This window comes from Hipposideros armiger, unplaced genomic scaffold, assembly GCF_001890085.2.
Source record: "Hipposideros armiger isolate ML-2016 unplaced genomic scaffold, ASM189008v1 scaffold_579, whole genome shotgun sequence".
Lineage (NCBI taxonomy): Eukaryota > Metazoa > Chordata > Mammalia > Chiroptera > Hipposideridae > Hipposideros > Hipposideros armiger.
The window spans coordinates 812,553-832,651 of record NW_017731929.1 but is presented as its reverse complement, the minus strand read 5'-3'; the positions used below and the strand labels follow the sequence as shown (position 1 = coordinate 832,651).

At 35.4% G+C, this 20,099-nt stretch overlaps 1 protein-coding gene across 1 annotated transcript in view; it reads left to right on the top strand.

Moving 5' to 3' along the window:
• The window catches only part of MAN2A1 (mannosidase alpha class 2A member 1), a 159,945-nt gene that overhangs the window by 108,922 nt on the left and 30,924 nt on the right, over window positions 1-20,099 (top strand). The window contains exons 14-17 of the mRNA XM_019624106.1: window positions 5,829-5,994; window positions 7,317-7,535; window positions 8,242-8,364; window positions 10,946-11,060. Coding sequence (XP_019479651.1) covers window positions 5,829-5,994; window positions 7,317-7,535; window positions 8,242-8,364; window positions 10,946-11,060 — 623 coding nt within the window. The remainder of the gene's footprint in view (window positions 1-5,828; window positions 5,995-7,316; window positions 7,536-8,241; window positions 8,365-10,945; window positions 11,061-20,099) is intronic.

Genomic DNA, 20,099 nt, shown 5'->3' with positions numbered 1-20,099 from the left:
TTTTGTACCACAAATTATATATTTTTTCCTGCTAATTTTGTACCTTTTTTATGGACTTAAACTTTTTAATTCATCTGGAATCAATCTTGGCCTATTGTTTTAATGCATCTGTTTAACCATGTGTTTTGCCCATCTGTTATTATAGATATGTCATAGATTTTTTTTTTTTTAACCCTCTAATGATCCCTTTTGTTCCCTCACCTTGCTCCCAACAAAAGGATTTCAATGGGGTTTTGGTTGGCATTGAATAAGATTCATGAATTAATCTCGAGAAAGTTGTCTTTTTTGCAGTATTTTAGTTTGCTAACCTAGGATGGTATGTCTATTTATTCATTTTTGTGTCCCTCAGTAAAGTTTTATCACTTTCTATATATAATTTCTGCTCATTTTGTGTAAAATTAATTTTCTATTTTGAATGCTCTTCTGACTTAATTCTTTATCATCCTAACTACCACCTTTTTGTGTGTGTCATAGGACATTGTGCATACCTTTGTCTTATTACCTACCCTATTATATTGAATTTAACTATTTCTGTCTCCTTTCCTAGACTATACGTGCTTCCAAAACAGAAATATGTATTCATAGTCATAAGCTTATGACTACACATAAGAGGAGGTACCTTCTCTCTGTCATTTTGTTTATTGATTTTTTCATTTAGCCATACACCGTGTGTACTTTGTATCTGTGTATATTCTATGCACCTGTGCATCTATCTTTCCACACCCCTCCCCCCCATGTTATCCAAACTCTTGTTTCAAGGTATATGTGTCATCACATGTAGTTTTGTTAATATCTTTCATTTAGATTTGTTTTCCTTACCAAAAAATAAAAATAAAAAAGGCATTTAAGGCAGCTCTGTGACCTGAGTTAATTAAAACATTCACTCCACCATCCAATTGTACCATGCATGGTCCCTGGTTAGAATGCCCGGACAGTCTTGTGACGGAAAGGAGAGAAATTAATTGCTATTGAGGTTCTACTTTGTGCCAAGTCTGAGCTATGTGATTTTCCAAACATTTTATCATTAACCTTACCAACGATCTTGTCTCCTAATTCTATAGATGAGGATTAAGATTTAAAGAAATGAAATAATTTGTCCAAAGCCTCACAGATTCCAAGTGCCATGGTGGGGTTTTAAGCTTGAATGTGTCTGACTTTAGAGCCCAGAAATCACAGAACCGAGTGTGATTTTTTGAAGACCTGATATATCTCAAAAAGCCTCCCTTAGTTTTCATATCTTTCTTTTTTCTTTTCTGGTGGGTAATATGGTAAGCATTATGTTTTAAACCTACAAAACTAGGTGGACTATATTAAAAAGACTTTAAATCTAGAAATTACACCTTTTGTAAACATATAAATCATATCTATATTCAGAATACTTTATAAAGGTTATTACTCTTCTTTAAATTACGTTGCACTAATGAGGCTGCTTAGGGAAAATGAACATATTCTTGTTTGAAATGAATTTTTTATATGCTGTCGTTGATTAAGAATCTAACAAACTGAACCCTAGTCTTTGCTTTATTCTTAACTTTCTCTGTTATCTTGAATCTGTCATTTCCCCATCTTTACAAAGGGATTAATTACATATCTTGTTGACCTTAAAAGCATTTTTTGAGGAATTGAAATAATCAAAATGAAAATGACCCGATAAAACTATAGAGCCCCACACTAGTATGTATTATTTATAAATGATAAATTGTCCTAGTGGGATTTTGTGCATTACTCATTCATCAACTATTTATTGAATGTTATTCTGTTTTTAGGTACTGTGTTAGGCACATGCAGTTACAATTATTTTTCATATAACCTAGTATTTCCTTAATTGGCTTTAAACTACACTCACAGGGGACTTGCAAGTATTTTTCATTTTTATCTTCCTTACACAGTCATGAAAATATGTAGTTTTTTAAAAATGTATCCCTGGATACTTGAATATTGTTTTTGTTTATCTCATGCAGGGAGGTCACAAGATGAACTCCTCAATGTATGTTGCAAGAGTTTTGCTGTCCCAATGTTCCAGCTCATAAATTTTCTTTCACAAATATACATGAAACGTAAATAGGTTTTTGTTCTTTCGGCTCTTTCTGAAGAGAGGTGCTCTGTGGGGATCTTTGGCATCAGTGAGGAGAAAGTTATTCGCATATGAACTTAGAACTAAGGAACTCTCCAGAGGAAACCTCAGCTGTCAAAAAGGTCCTTATAACCTTGGCCTGTGCATCAAGTGGTTAGGAAGATGGCTTTGGGGTTAAGTCTGGGTCCTAAGCCCTGTTGTGTCCCTTTCAGCTGGGTGTGAGCTTCGGCAACATACCTAACCTCACTGAACCTCCATTTCCTTATCTGTCTAGAGGGAAGGATGAAAGGCTGTATCTTGTAGTTGCCCATACAGGCCAGAGGTCTGGGCTCGGCATACGGGAAGCACTCTGAGTGATAATGCCAAGGTTACTCTGACCAAGGGGCACATCCCTTGCACTCTATCCCTCGTCCAGTCCTAGATGGAAACCCATGTGGTCCTAGTCTATTGTTCCTAGTGGGCACTGATTAGATTTCCCTCAGGGAGAAGACTTGGATTGCCACAGCTGTCTTTCTTAACATAACATGAATCATCTCTACAAAAGGGATGAGGGAATTCTAAATACACTCATCTTAATAGAATCTTCAAAGACAGAACATGTTTACAGTGGAATTATAGTTCTTCCATAAAGTGATTCCCAGTTTGACATGAGCACGCAAATGGCCTTTCATTTCTCTCCGTTCCTTTTTCTCCCCCAAAGTAGATCATCGTCTGCCCTCTCATTATGTTGTCAGGTAACATGCGAGTGCTTTGTCTTCATGAGGTGAGGGCCGTTCCCTGTATAGAGAAATTGAGATAATTGCCCATAACCCCAAGTTGTGGGGGCTTAGTGTCATATTGAGAACTAGGAGTCTGGTCGGGACTTGGTGACAGATGATAAGTAGGAAGGTAATGTAAATGTGGGGGAAACTGGGGAAAAAGTTCTAAGCTTCCTATACAGTTACTTCCAAGGTAAAATAGAAATTAACTGTCCCATTTTCATACTATAAATATTACCCTTGTCTTTTGTTAGCATGGATCAAATGTTATCAATTTTCAATAAATGAGCATGATATTATATGATGATATTGAAGCTATTATATGATATTGATATTCCATTCACAACTGATGGGCTTAAAAGGGTTTATGTTTGGGGAAATTGGTAGTATAACAAATGTTTGACTACCAAACATGATAGTGACAATGAAATCTATTTTTTGAAGGTGTACTTATTACCAAAGGAAGTATAATTCATATATAATCATGCTTTCTCTGTACTCTACATTAAAATGTACATAGATAGGAGTTTGTGTGTGTGTCAAATAAATTTGGGCTATGGTACACTTGAAAAACATGCTGTGAATCTCTAATTATGTTAAAAAATTATTTTCTTAGCGCAGCATTATACTCATTATATACTCTACACATTTAGTTTTTGAATAGATTCCTGGCATGATAATTACATAATCATTCAGTACAGTAGAAGCATCATTATGGTCAAATACTAATTAGCTATTAAAATGAAACAAAACAGAACCTAGTTCACAGCTTATTATAAAAAGTGATTTAGTATTGTACGAAACCAAATGTATGGTCAAAATTATTATTTGCTTTACATGTGAGTCATTTCTTTTTTCCTATGGGAAGGAATCAGTGTTACGGATGCTTGCTACCTAATTTATTGCTAGGGCACGTGTTGCATTTTATTATCAGAATCTTTATGACCAGTCCTGTGTAGCGGAACTTCCAAAGCACTTGCCAATGGGGATTCTAGGCTCAGCACCAGGGTGTGCCTCCAGGCTTCTGCAGAATTTGGAGACTGGCCAAAGTCTTCAGACCATGTCTCACACACTAGCTCTACACCTCTGTGAACATGGGGTTCAGTAGTAAATCACTCATTTGTAGGATGCTGATTTGAACATCTTTGGTGCTGAGGATGAGTGACCCTCAGCTGGTTTTCTTCCCCAGTGCACCTTAGGTGTATAGTGCAGTCCTATTTGTAACCGTGAATCCTGGTGGTTGTGATTTTCCAGTGTATTTGTGATGGGAGAACAGCCAGGTGAAATGTAAGCTGTGGTAGAGGGCAGTGGGAGGGTTTAAGTAGGTTGATAGAGCCCTTAGGTAAGCCTGTTAAGCATACCTTCTCAAGGGGACATTACTCTCACTCTCCTTGAGAATTGCTTCTGTGGATAAAACGAGATTTTACCTAGTATTAGAATGGTCTTTGTAAATACATTTTGACTGCGTGGCTTAAGCAGCTCTTCTCTCATATACATAAGGAATCTCAATTATTTCAGAGTATTATTTCAACCATAAGTGCTTCTCCTGATAAACGGTTTATAAGCCAAACGTTTTATAGATTTTATGCTCCTTTCCCTTTGTTAACCTCTGTGCCTTCTTATTGTCCTTCACTTTAGTTTTGGCCACTGTAGATATTAATTTTATTTCTTAATGAACAATTGTTTAATGCAGTTGAAATATACAGGACCTGTATATAGAATAAAAAAGCATTGCTAGGCTTTCTGATGCACTAAATAAATGTGCTATCGTACTACCCAGTTCTGTGTTCTTGCAATTAAAAAATTATATAGGAAACCAAAATATTTCAGATCATGAAAATATTCCCTAATGAATCAGTGAGTTATATTATTGGTCAGATATCTTCTTGAAATATCCTTTGATAAATTGAAGATAATATGATGCAAATTGATTATTCAGTAAAATCACAAACCTTGCAAAGGCTGCAGATTTCATGAAGTCTGTGACATGGCCTAGAACATTTCTACTCACAGGCAAAGCCATGAAACAATGAGGATCTGGCAAAGTTATGCTACTGAGAAAACCAAGGATGTTAGATTCTTCAACTGAGAATTATTTGAATGTCTAAGAATTGAGAGAGGACTTTAGGAAAAATGATGAAGTGTTTGACTTCTTTTTGTTTGTTTTTTTGCAAACATAGTTATGTTTAAAACCATCCTGTAAAAATTAAATGTCACATGAAGGATGTCATAATGTGCTAGTATAAAATATTGTTGGAAAAATTCTGCCCCAAACCCCAGTTCATTAATTTTTTGTTCATTCTAAGAATTACACATAGTTGCAAATATTGCCTAAACTTATTTTATTACTTTTTCTTTTCCTTTTGCTAGCTAAGTCTCAAATGAAATATTTTTTCACTACTATTTATTGTAACATTTTATACCCTATTTTAAGTGGGTTCACTTCAAGTGATCTTTTTTCAGAACCAACTAATTCTTGGATGTTAATGGCCCCATGTATATAAAATATATATGTGAATTATGTGCTTCTACATGTTTAACCATATTTTTTTGCTGGTCTGAAATAAATATCAGCATTTTAATTGAAATTAATTATGGCTAAATTGCAAACATATAATTTATGTATTTTCTTATTCAGCGAGATTAAGCAGGGATCAAGGTATTACTTGTATAAAGCTGATTCTTTTAACAGATCAATAAAACCAATATGTATATAGGTCATTTTCTGGGACATGGAAATAACATCATTATAATTCTATTAATGTCTTCCATTTGTATAACATTTTATTCTTAGAAAGTGAATCATGATTTCACTACACTCTGTTTTGTGCACTATTTGTGGTGATGAAATTACCTGTTTTCCAAGTTTTACCAGAATGTTCTTTGTAATTATTTTCCACATGTTGACTCTATGACTATGAGCTAAGATCTTACAAATAGCATTAAAGAACTGGAAGTATTTTGAGTCCCCAATAGTGAAGCATCTGTTTTTGCAGGTATATTGTGGTCTACAATCCTTTAGAACAAGAACGAAACTCGGTGGTCTCAGTCTGTGTGAGTTCCCCCACAGCACAAGTGTCCTCAGCTTCAGGAAAGCCTGTGGAAATTCAAATGAGTGCAGTTTGGGATACAGCAAATACTATTTCACAGACAGCCTATGAGGTATGTTTTTGCCATAGAACTTAAAGAATTTAAATATAACTAGTGTATAATTTATATATGTATGTCTGGTCTCTGGAGCTGTCAAGTTGCTGTATGTGAAACGGTTAAAGGTGTAAGTACCAGAGGGTTTAACTGGCCAGTTAAGTGACACTAAAGGAAAATAGATCCTGTGTTTCCCAAAATATCATATCTTTATTAGTGTGTATATTGTATGATATTATGAGTACGTGTTATTAGTATGCACATTGTATATCTTTGTAAGTATGTATATTGTAACTTTTCCTTGAAGTAATAAAGTAATCATTACTCATAAAATTTTGAATTGTTTTGTCTAACTCAATTTAATGATAATTATGCATATTGTAATTGAGATAAATAATTGATCTAAATAACTTTGGATACTTTTAACTTTTTTTTGCAAAGGCGAGACATAATATATCATGAAGACCTTCTAAAATAAGTAAGATGCTTCTTCTCCCAGATATAATTATGGAAAATCTGGGCTCAAATAATAGAGATTTAGGGGGAAAAGTTCTTAAAATAAGCAATATTAAACTGAATCCTGACATCATTAGAAAGGTTGAATGAACTTTTAGAGTCTAGAGTGCAATTTTTAACTATACTTTTGAAGACACAGCCATAAACTAGGAACTCCTTTAAAAGAGATTTACTTCCGCTTGTTAAAAGCCATTGCTGGCTGCCCTAATAAATTCATAATCCTTTAGGTAGAAATGAAAAGTGTAATGCAAATTTTGTTCGCATTTTACAGGAAACACTATATAGAAAATGGAACAGTGTCTCCTGGAAGGCAGGGAGGGGCCTTGTCTTATAATGCGTACATCTTCTATGCCTTGTTCAGTGTCTGATAGACCCCAAGCATTCAATGGCTGGTGTTGACTGAACTACTGTGCTTAATATTTATATTATTACATTAACCATCTTTATATTTAATGTACTCCAATACAGTATTTTAAAAAGATTCCTAATACTTAGGGAAAATGGTCAATCACAGTAAGCCCTTACCTTCTCTGAACATCCGTTAAGAGCACTGTAGGACAATTGAGGATGACCACATATTTTCATTTATTGGATGCGAACTTTAATGCCTTCGATAGTCCTACCAACTTGAAGTTATTAGGTTCCCAGAATAAACTGAGATGTTGATATTCTACCTGTGAGTTATCAAAACATATTTATAGAAGAGTATTGTATTCTCTTTCTAAATAGTATGGTAGTTTGTTGTTTTCACTAGAAGTTTAAATGGCTTTTCTTTCAGTAGATTACATTTTCCTTTAATAAATTCCCCCCTCTATCTTTTAAAGATCACTTTTCTAGCACAGATGCCACCATTGGGACTGAAAGTGTATATGATTTCGGAATCAACAACTTCAAATCCACATTTAGCTGAATATGTCCTGTATAATGGTAACATAGAAGATAAAGGAATTTTCAACATGAAGAATATAAAAAGCTCTGAAGAAGATATAACTCTAGAGAACTCCTTTATTAAGCTTCGGTTTGGTCCATCTGGGCTTATGGAGGTATGTTCTGAACAGTTCTGAAATTCATGAAAGGCTTATCATTTGATTATAATGGGTGCACATTACTTATGCTAGGGGAAAAGTCCATGCATATACTTTGGGAGAAAGGGTACTGAGCAGTATGAACCACCATGACCACTTCCTCCGCACAAGTGTGGGCTGTGTGGTGGGTGCTGCTTTGTGGATGTTAGTTACTGGTCCACAGATAACTGTAGAAGCTCTGACTTTAGAAATGTTTATGGAAACTTCAAAAACAATTTTTTGACAGATTAAAATTTTATGCCTACTGAATCTACTAATAAAAGATTTGAGTGTGTACTTGGTATATCACTTCAAATTTAATTTTTGTAATTCACTTTTATTGTACTTTACAAAACATTGGTTCATGCATATCGGAAATAAAAACATAAGCCTGCTTCTTCACTACAGAAAGTTTGAGAAGCACTGGTCTAGATCTCTTAACGTGTATATATCTCTTTCTTCCTTGATGAAGTGTGTTCTGACTTTCTGTTTCTACTGTGAAGGCTTTAAGTTCTAAGGTTAAGTATAAAAGTTTGGGTGTTCATCCAAGAATTGTGAATATTAGACTATTACCACTTTTCAATCTATTCTGAGGTATTTTTTTTTAAATCGACATGTACATAGAACCAGATGCAGCATTGTTAATATCTTAATAGTGAGTTGCCTTTAAAATTTTTGTGTTTAGGAAATAATAAATAAAGAAGATGGTAAACATCATGAAGTAAAAGTACAGTTTTCCTGGTATGGGACCACAAGTAAAAAGGACAAAAGTGGTGCCTACCTCTTCTTACCCGATGGAGAGGCCAAGGTGAGTCGATGAGCTGAGTTATTGTAGAAAAATAGATTGCCCACTGGGCCATTTTTTTACTTCTGGACTTTTTTTCTGTACTTGACTGAAAAGGTAGTATATGCAAATTGTGGCACATTGTGAAAATGCAAAAAAACAGTAAAATGTACAAAGTATTTCATAAGCCTGTGAAATCCACTGCTACCGTTTTGATGTATTATTGTCTTTTATTTTATACATATCTCTTCTTCTCCAAATTTCAAGTTTTGTCTTACTGCATTACATACTTTTCATTGTGACAATGCTCACAATTGGATGATAAATTCTTCACAAACAATTAATGTACACTATTGTGTGTAAAATCTTTCAGCTATAAGATGAATAAGGTCTGAGGGTCTAATGTATAACACGGTGATTATAGTTTATAGCTACATTGTATATATTGTATAATTGAAATTTGCTAGGAGGGTAGAACTTAAATGTTCTCACCAAAAAAAAAAAAAAGTGTGTCTCTGTATATGTTAAAAAAAAAAAGAATTTCCTTTTGTTGCATATGTACATTTTCTGCCAATGCTTTACTACAGTAACATGATAAATTTTCTTTATAGCATTTTTTTAATGCAATGCTGATTTCCTGAGAGTAACTTTCTATAAGAGTCTTTTTGTGTCAGTGGGTGAGGCCTTTTGAGGGTTTCGATATGTACTTCTTACCTTCACACTAGAAGGCTGCATCTTCATTCCAACAAGTGTTTTTTGAGAGTAGCTCTCTGATATACCATTCCAAGTACTGAGAATTAGCCCTATTAAAAGCTTTACTTGTAATAATAGGTGGAAAACATGTTACTGTTAACATTTTTGTGATTACTACTGAGCTTAAACTTTTATACATTTATCTTTCATATTTCTTTTGTGAGTTTTTATTTATGTTCTTTGATCATTTTTCTATTGGTATGTCTTATAGATCTATAAGTATTCTTTATATATGGTAAAATTAATCGATATTCCTATATATTGCAAAATTTTCTCACTCTGTGATTTAATTTGTTAATTTTTTATCTTATTTTTCTGTCACAGTGGTTTTTAATTTTTGTACAATCAATTCTGTATTTTTTTTTCTTTAAATTTCCTTCCTTTGCTTTTTATACTTACTTGTACAAGCTTAATCCACTTCAAGATAAGTTAAATATTCTCCGTATTTTGCTGCCTGGGGACCTGTCTCCTGTAAATGTTACTTTTGTTCTACAATTTAGAAAAACCTGCTAACCAAAATCAAATAAACATTTCAAGGGATTGTGTAGGCCACACTAAAGGTTTTTTGTTGTTGTTTGTTTCGGTCTTTTTAAATCAGTGAGGAATTAAAGGCAAGCCACAGCTCATACTAGGCATTCCAGAATGGGCAGTGGCTCCTAAGTATAAGCTGTTATCAGTGTTTTCTCACTTAACAGCTTTTCTTATTAGACAGACATTTTGTTTTGAGTAACTATTCTTACACTAAAAAAAAAAAAGTAGCTGTGCTATGGATTATGCACGGATAATAGTAACTAATTATGTAAAGTTATCTTTAAATAGTTCTAATATTAGATAGAAGGACAAAGAGAATTAGCATATGTTTACAAAGAGAAAATTAAAGAACATCAGGGAAAGACACAGCTGGGTGAATCAGAAAAAGGCAGGAGCCCAGAAATCACCATCCCAGGTTTCATTCCCCTCCATTACTTTCTAGCTTTGTGGTAAGTAGCTACAAGAACTTTGTAAACTATAAAGCATTATATTAATTCCAGGGTATTTTTCTCTAGCCAAAGAGGTAAATTTGGAAGAAAATTACATAGTTCTGAAAAATCTTATGCTACATAACTAGTTCACATTGCAAGCCTAGCTTTTTATGCTAGTGTTGAACTTGGCAAGGTGTGTAATACTTAAGAAAATATAACTCTTCATAAATGCTTTAAATGTGCTCCTGTGTCACATGTTACATGTTTTAGTCCCATATTTTTTTGGATCTAGATTCTAAATAATGAAAACTAAACCAGTGGCTGCCATCGTATTTTTTTTCACGTTGGTGAATTTGCTTTATATTCAGCTAGTTCTTTCAAGTTGAAGGGCAGTATATTTATAGAGTAGTAAACCTAACTGTGTTTAAACTATATTTGTGAATTCTGCGTCCTGTTTGTTGAGATGACTCCCTGTGGTCATCCTTGCCACCTGCCCTGACCCTGAACATTAGGGGGCCGTGGATATAATAAATGTTTGCCTGGGAAAATGTCACCACTATATAAAGATTGCTCTTTCTAATAAATACCATATGGACAATATAGAAGAATTTTAATTAGAAATTTTTATAGCTGGGAGGAGTATTTGTAGATCTAGGCCCATCAAGTTGCATACATTTTTATTTTCTATTTTCAACAATTTTTGTATAATGAAAAACCTTATGTTCAATGTTTATAGCTAGTGTATATTCTGAAACTTTGTAAGGTTTGGTTTTTACTTGAAATTACAAATATCAGGTGATCTCTATTTGCCATTTTGGAAACTAATAAACATTTCTTGGAAAAGTTAAAAGCCAAAATATTTTTTCTTAAAAATGTCATTTCCTCCTCAGCCCTATGTTTACACAACACTGCCCCTTGTCAGAGTGCAACGTGGAAAGTTTTATTCAGATGTGACTTGCTATTTTGACCATGTTACCCAGAGAGCCCGACTGTACAACATACACGGTAAGAAAACAGAGACACAGTTGTGAAACGTGTACACTAGTGATTGAATTCTTACTTTTCTTGTGCTGTTTTTTAATAAATCAGCAATTGATTTTTGGAGATGATATAATCTGTCTAAACTTGACATGCTACTTATTATGTAATTTAAAATATTCTATTTACCCTTTGATAATCAAAAATGGTAAAATATTTAACTTTCCTTACATATACGTTTCCTTTGTTTTCTATATATCTTCTCTTTCCTGTGGCAATATTTGTCTTAGTCATGAGCTCATTAACTGGAATTTTTATTTCTAAGATCTAAAAACAATGTCATTTTTATTTTATAGAATGGAAATTATGTCAAATACAGCTTTCATTTAGTGGGAGTCATACAAGCGCATGTGCACATGGGCCTGCCTTAAATATGGAATGTATTGCAATAGCATGTATCACTGGAATTTAACTTTAAAAGAATGTTCTAGAGAAGTTCTGTTTGTTTACAGTGCTTTAGCTGTTAGGGAATTGTTTACTGCTTTTAGGACTGTGTGAAGCAGCATCTTATTAATTAAGTGATAGGAAATAGCCTTTGATCCCTTCAGGAACTTCACCATGGGTATTAGCACTGGGCCTTACATAGGGTCTGGGTAGAGCTGTGGGTCTCAGACACTGTGAGAATTGTCCAGTTATGTTGGCTGGTTTTGAATTCAGTGTTTTGAGAATGGAGTACTTTTCCAACCACAAATTGAATCCTACTCACCAGGCATTTACCAGGTTCCCAGGTATCAACTCGCTTAGAAAAGGACTTTGGGAAAATGCCACTTTAAATTTTTCTTTGCTGTTAGCTAAGCTGAAAAAAATTAGAAAAAGGGAAAATATTTTCCCCTGAGTCTGCATACAAGTAGACAATAAAGCATTATACAAAATAATGGGCCAGCCGAGTGGCTCAGTTGGTTAAGAGCTTGCTCAAGAGTGCGAGCTTTGAGCAGCAGCGGTTTGAGTCCTGGCCCGAGCTGAGCAGCCGCTGAGCTGCCAACAGGTGGCAGGATGGCTCAGCTAAAAAAACAAAACAAACAAAATAATGATAAAATGTATGGGCAGGCACTGTTTACTTTTTAGGTGTTATGAAGAATCAAAGGGTACTATGTTCATGGAATTTTTTAGCTGAAGTTCAGTTTTCTAATTTCAGTGTCTAAATTTAATTTTGCTTTTATTTAACTTTTTTGAACTACAAGTTTCATTAATGTTTGCCTTTTGTTAGCATTTCATATATGGACAAACTTTCTCATGTGACTTTTTAGGTAATGTGATACGTTTTCAGAATAACTCATGATTCATAGGTTAAATAAAAAACTAAAAGGTTTTCTCTTCTGGAAGATGGGAAAAAGTATACTAGACACTAATTTTGTGTTCTAAACGTGACTTCCATAGTTATCTGCAGTCACTTTGCTACCTACAAGAAAATCTAGAGTTCTGAAATAATCTTTTATTGATTTTCCCCAAACCTCTTGTAAGTCAGAAACAATATTTTTGACCATTCGTCCCTTTGTACTCTTGTGTAAGCCATTGTTCAACATCTTTGAGAGTTCTAAAATTATATTTTCAGCTGTGGCCCAAAATTTCACTTTATGGGTAGAAAATAGAGTTATCATACAGGAGATTCACTTATCTACTTTTAAATTTGCTTAAACCTGTTTTTTTTGTTTGTTTGTTTTTAAATGGATAAGTTCTTCCTTGAGTACAGCACAGCACACACTTTGTCACAGACTTGTGTCATTAAGTTAGGTTTACCGTTGTTTTTCATCAGTTATATTTAGGGATAGGCTGTATCTCAGAGTAAATGCCGAAGCAACACGTTAGAAAATTCCACCTTCTCAAGTATATTTGCTTAACTGCTTTTACTTTTCTTTGTCTCTGTCACTGTCACTGCAGCTTCTTAGTTTTTTGGGTTGTCCAAGATATGTAGATCTCGTATCAAAGGATGGTTTCTGTACATTAGAGGGCCCCTTTCTGCTACTGTGGCTGTAAGTTTAGCTTGCCATCATACCCCAGTGTTCAAATTGGAAATTAATAGGCTCTAACTTGCCTGTTTACTTATTCCAGCAAACACTCACTGCTTAGAATTAAATACTTGTTTTGTCTCTTCCCGTCCCTCTCTTTGGAAATGCCCATCAGCTGACTACTATGCCTCTTGCGGGAGGAGGGACCACTGAGATTTAACTGACTACTGGCCCTCCACCGTGCAGTGCTGGCTCTCTCATTAGTCAGTTAAGAAACAGAGGAGGTTCTGAACAGGGCACTTAGAGTATTAGCATAACAAAAAAAGTAATAAATAAATGCGTAGACTCAGGTTGCCTTTGGATGTGTCTGTGGGTGGAATAAACTTGAGCTGATGCATTTTTGTCCTGATTTTTTTTTTTTTTTTTTTGTGGCTTGAAAGTAGAAAGCTTCAGAAGTTTGTAGGAAATGACAGATAAGTAATTTAGGTATAATGTGAAGTTAACTTAGAGTGCTCCTCCCGATGAATTTTACTGTACTTGCCTGGGTTGAACCTGAAACCAGCATATAGAACTATCTGAAGTGATATATCCATCTTTTTTTCCTCTCTCAAGCCCCAAAGCATTATTATTATTTTTTTTCCAACCTGAAAGTAGTTGATGGGAGATGAATGGATATACCAGATCACTGGAAAGGCTTTCTTCCAAACCACATACCCTTCCAAATTTGTATTTGAGCCCATCTCAACAAATTTTTTCCTCCCGGAAAAAATAATACCAATTGTGGAGATGGAGCTTTGCCTCCATAGCCTTCGTGACCCACTTGGATTTGTCCTTTTCTTTCATACATCATTGCATGAGGGCTCAGGTTGTCCGGATCCTGGCTCACTGGGGTTTTATTTAAATAGCTAATCAAGACCTGTGACAAAAATGAGAAGGCTGAGTGTCTGTCTGACTCTCTAGGCATCCAAAGCCACCTTAAAGGGGTTTGGTTATGCTGTACCAAAGCATCTGCACTGAGAAGTACTTGAAAGCCTTCCGTGTTTTCATCTTTGTCCGAATGTAAACCAGACATCCGGGTGATTGATCAAAATGCATAAACAGAATGCAGCTTTTCATCTTAGGTGCAGAGAAAACTTCAGCTAACTTCCATGCTTTTGTAGGTAGTTTTTGGTTTAATAGTTCTTAACATAAACAAAAATACCTATTCTCGAATTTAACTTATTAAACTAGTTCTGGATATATGCTAATATTCCCCCCTTTCAACTGACCAGATGCATTTATTTGGATGATGATTAATGAGTAGAGCCCGTTTGTTGTTAGTACGAAATTTATGATTCTGAAAGAAATGGAGGTTGGAGAAGAGAGACTATTAATATTTTGTGATTACATACTGTAATTGTATTAATTTACTAAACCAGTTAATTATATAAAAGATTTTATAATCTCTCAGCAACAAGAGTAAAGAAACAGAAAATGATTTAATATTACCTGTATGGATTGTCTGTCTTTTTTTAGTGTCTTTATTAAGCCTTTCAATTTAGTTTACTTGAAACATTTTTTTAAAAAACTAAAGTATTATAAACCTGACAAAATATCCTTAAATCTCTTTTTTAGTTACTATTTTTTGGCTCTTTTCTCCCCAAAGTAACTTTTGCCCAAATTAAGCCTGAGGAAGAAGCAAAATCAAACGATACTTTCCAGATATATAAACTGTATGAGACTCAGTTTCTTTAACTATAGAAAGACTAGGTGGTCAGTTAAGTATAGGCACCAATGAGTCATCATTGATTTTGAAAAAAACTGAATTGGGACACCTGGGCTCAACCTAACTGCTGCTTTTGTTTTGGGTTTGGTATTTAACTTTAGTTTCTCTATTTGCTAGTTTCTCTATTTGCGTTCTCTCTAGATGATGAAAATAGTGAGCGGTGCAGTTTAAAGCCTCTCTTAACATCATTTGAGCTCTTAAAAAGCACTGTATTTTTCTTTTCATTATCGTTCAGACATTGCATTCAAAAGATTTCTAGAAATATTAAATTAGAGGAAATCTTATGCTCACTAGCTTTAAAAACTCCAAAAGATCAGAGCAATATCTTAGATTTCTAATGAAACATAATAGTTTGCCTTATATTAGGTTGAATAAGAAATCCATTTCATGGTGACTATGTTTAATGAATGCCCTTAGGGAAGTATTTTATGATTTCTAGAAGATTAGTTTGTAGACAACATTTTTCTGGGGGAAAAGGTGGGAGAGGTGAGGATTAATTTTTCATGTAGTGTAATCACCTTTCATTACGTTGAAGTTTTAAATATTACCAAGTAGCCTACTTAGTTTTTGTCATTAGTCTTGGATTGGAAGCTAGACTATGAGACAAGCAGAAGCCCCTGTGTCCCCTTGTGTTCCATTTGATACTGTACCATCACAAAAAGTACACACCTTGCAGTGACAAAGTGATCAGTAAGTGACATTTCCTAGCTGTGGTTTCATTTATCTTCAGAGCTGTAATTATTAGATTTTGGTGCCCTAGTTTTCTGACATCAACAGCCACTTTGAAGAATTAGGTTGCTATGGGTTACCAATGTGTCATGTACATTTTCACCGGCTCAAGGTTCAGGTTCCAGATCTGTTATATACCTTCAAGGTTTATCCCCCCTCCACCCCCACCCCCACCCCACCAGGACTGTGTTCTCATAGGCACATGTTTGTGAGCAAATGAGTGAGTGTCTGTGTGTAAACCATGTTTCAACCCTTAGGAGAAATATCTTAAATGCAATACTTTTGCCTGTTTTCGACCAACATATTACTCGAGTGCTCGCTGTATGTAATGGATCTTGCTGGAAGAAAGCAAGTAGCCTGGAGGTAAAATGTAATGAACTGCCATCAAAAAGTATGGAAGAAAAGAATTTCCTTTGGCTGAAATGACTTATAATTTCTTTGCATGGGCATATTTAGCAATCAAAGAGAGGTTGCTTAGTTTTTTTCTGTCTTGAATATATAGCCTAAGTGGATTCATAATATGACCCTGGATGTTTAGAGAGTCAACATGAACTTCATTTAGTTAAACATATAAGAGAATCATAGTGAAATTAAAGATCCAATTCCTTAGTTTCACCTGTAAGCAAACTACAGTGACCTTGACTTTGTTCTTTTATTTTCTTAAGGATTCCATTACTTGAACTATAGAAAGACTAGATGGCCAATTAGGTGTAACCATCTAAAAGTCTTCACAAAATTTGGTTTCACATACAGTCTCTCAGGTGCTTCACTCCCTGCTTCATCTTCTAAGGTTGCTTGAATCTGGGGTTCCCATCCCCGGAGTCCTCCCACTTGTAAACAAGGTCTCAGAGCCTCACTGAAGTTTTTATTTCCATAAAAAGATTCATGAGGATATTTAAAAGGTTTGCAATCAATCCCTCATTTTTTCCCAGGACTACGTTCCATATTTAGTTTGATTTAAGAGTAAAAAGCATTAAGTAAGTTATGGGTAGGCAGACTTAGGTAATTAAGACATTTTTGGAATATAATATGCAATTGACTGCTAAGGATTTTTTTTTCTGTTAATTGGAACTTTTAAAAATTGAAATAGTTGCTATGTGTCGAATCTGATTATTCCCTACAGACATGAAAAAGGAGGTTATTTTAAGGAGGTATAAGCACATTCTGGTTACACAAAATGAGAACTTAGAGGTTATCTTGGGGGCTGACAGCAGCTGCTGCTTGAAAGGCTTCTTAGCAGGGAAACAGCATCCCCACAAATGTGTACAAAGCTCTGATGAGGGGCACAGGGATGGGAAACCCAGGGGACGTGTGATGGGTAAGAGCTCAGACTCTGGAGCCAGCCCACCCGCATTTCATTCCCAGCTCCCATCCCAGCTCTGCCGCTTGCCAGCTGTTTCATCTTGTCCAGGTTATCAACTATCTGGCCTTGGTTTCATCATCCTGAAAATGGCAACAATGATACAGTCTACTTTATAGAATTGTTAGAAGGTTAGCTGAGTTAGCATACATAAAGCCTGGCGCATACTCAGTGTCGTATCTCCTTACTAAGTGTAGTATCTCCTTAACAGGATGTACAGGCCAGATGAGTTCGTCAGATATTACGAGAGAGTGGTCATTGAGGGTTGGGGGGGGGGGTTGGGGGAGTTGGGGAAGATTTGGTAAGGAATTTAGTTGTTGAGATGCTAGGTCTTGGAGAAATATCCCTTGACTGGGCAGAAAGGAGGAAAAGAATATCATGAAGCATGAAATGGGGTTGGTTAGGTGAAATTCCCTTGTTCCTTTCAGAATTTGAAGAACTGTGACCATTGCATATTTTTAAGTTGACATCTAGTTTCTCTTTATATTTCAATATTTTAAATTGTCTTTGTTCAGCACCCAGTGGAGTTAGGGTGGGTGAGAGGTATGCTAATGATGTGCGTGAGATTTTTTGTTTGTTTGTTTGTTTTCTTTTAAGTTGGAAAAAGGAATAGTGAAAGTGTGGTAAAAAGCAAAGGAAGAACCACGTGCCTTTATGGCAGGTCTGTTTCAGGCAGATCAGCTTGAGGAATGAGAATATATGGAATCTGAGCTTCCCTACAAAGGTGCCTTACAAAGGGGGGGTGTTTGGGAGAAGAGGAAGTAGATGAGATCAGAATAACAGTGTGGAGGATGTGAGGACAGACCATCCTGATTGCTCCAGCATTCTTCCCTCTCTTGTCCTGTACCAGCCCACGCTGGATTATAGGGAAGGTCACAGAAGGCTCTGGGGTTCTGAGCTGTTTTATTCACCTCCCAAGGGAAGGCTTTAGTTTGACATGTTTCTTTGGGAATTAAAAAAACAGTGAGTGACAAAAAAAAATGTATACACATTTTAAGAAAGGAAAAAAACTGTATTAAAATTGTAATATATACTGATAACAAAATATAAATACAAGTCATGTGTATTTTTTTTGGCACCCCTGGTATACTACTGATATAGATGTTGTTTCCTCCAAAACAGAGCTTCCCCAAAAATCCTGTTTCTTAAAATCAGTGTTTATGGGTGGTGGGGAGAAGATAGCTTCCCAGTTTTGTAATGTATTTTTCAGTTATTAGGCCTTCTTCCTGTATGTCACACTGAATTGTTATAATCTTGAACCAAAATTTGCAGTCCACATGATCAAAATGTTATAGCTTTCCTAGTGTGCATTTACCTTATGTCATTGGGAGAATTATTGGAATGAAAAACATAAAATATGTAAATTAGTGCCTAGCTTATTGTAAGTTGATCAATAAGTAGTGGTAGTTATTTATCTAGTGCTGTATAAATAAAAGAAAGTGGGGCATCATCATTTTCTTAAATTTGAAACTTGGAATGAAATTTAGTAAAATTTGTATTCATGAAAGCAGATGTTGAAATTTTCACTTGTGGAGAAATAATCAATGTGAACATTTACAGACCTGGAAATCAGCAAGTACCTGAGAGGATAAATTAGATCTTATAATGGATGACAAGTTGAATAAGTCAACATGGAGAAAAAGGTCATCCACTTTTGGGAATTATTCTCATTTTTATTTTTGGTACTTTCAGATATGAGTACTGTTTTTAAAAAATATAGTCATGATACTATTTCATTTTTAGAAACAGCTCCATATTGACCTACTAAATTTATCATTGTTGTGAGAATTGTCATTCAACTATAAGTGCTGAACTAAGCATTTTAATAACTCTTAAGTGTTGACTTCCAGTTAAGTTAGATAAGTGCACAACAACAACATCACAAAAGTAAATACATAGTGAGAAAGGTATTTTTATATTTTTTATGATTTAAATACAAAACAAAATGCCCCCAGTGTTGGAGGGGAGATATTCAAAATTAGAACCACTGTTTTTTATGCCAACTGTTATTATCTTCTGCTGTGAAGTGATGATGGCTCAGCCAACTCCTCTGTTCAGGCACAGATCTGAAGGCAAGGGATGAGGACAACAATTAGGTAGCAAGGATCCATTTCTGCCCAAGAGCCACATTTTAGGGATGCTTACTGAAGACCTTGCTTTCAATCTTAGATTTTTTTTTTGAGGTTAATTTTATATGATTTCACATCTATGTCAAATTCCAGTTGAACATTTGTCTGAAGGTTTAAACATTTCTTAGCAGCCTCACCATCACTTTTCATTTTCCAAAGTGAGTATGGGCCAGTTGCTATTATTCTATCTTGATCGAATGACTCATCCTAATCATATATCGAGTACCAATAATACAGTATTGATTCTTGCTGGGGTGTGAGTAAGGCTCTCTGTTGCTCTTTTTCCCAAGCTGCTGCCTCTCACTCTTATAACCATTTGAGTGTAGTGAGAGTGACATCTCGTTTATCAGGTATCTTTATTGGAAAAGCATATTTTACGTTTCAGAATTGCTAGAATAAGGTGACCTGGAGAGGTGAAGAGGGTTGTTGAATCGACTCTGAGATTCTGCAGTTCAGAGGTGAATTAAGCTGTTCAGATAGATTTTGTATCAGTTGCTGCTCAGTGCTGTGACCTCAGGCTTTCCACCTGCATTCCTCAAAGTCGTCTGTACCCTACCTGATGTTTCTTCCACCTCTACTTTAAAACACCAGGGATGTGTCAGAGATGTCCTCTCACACTTTTTCTCTCCAGACTCTCAGTACCCTTCTTAGTTTCCTTAAGACGGGTGCTGAGCAACAAAGTCAGGAGGGCGATGCCCTTTCCTTTCTGCCCCCTCCTCCTGACTCACCCAGTAGGAGATGGCTCTAAGGAGACCAGCATCACTCTGAGAGCACCTCCAGGGCCCTGTGAGCTGGAGGCTGCTGCACTCCCAAACCTGCTCTCTGGGATACAATCCAGCCTCCTGTCCCTCACCCCTTGCCTACTTAGTTTTGTTTTTCCCTGCCTTCTTAGAAAATAGTCGTTTTAAAAATGCTTCAAAGTTATTTTTATGTATATAAATACAAATAATATGTATGTATACTCTTGACAAAAATTTCACACTTTACAGATCTAAGGTAAGATTTTTCTGGAATCTGTGCCTGGCCTCCATTCGAAAATACAGTTACCTGTTCTCTCCTGTGTATAGTCTCCTCCTC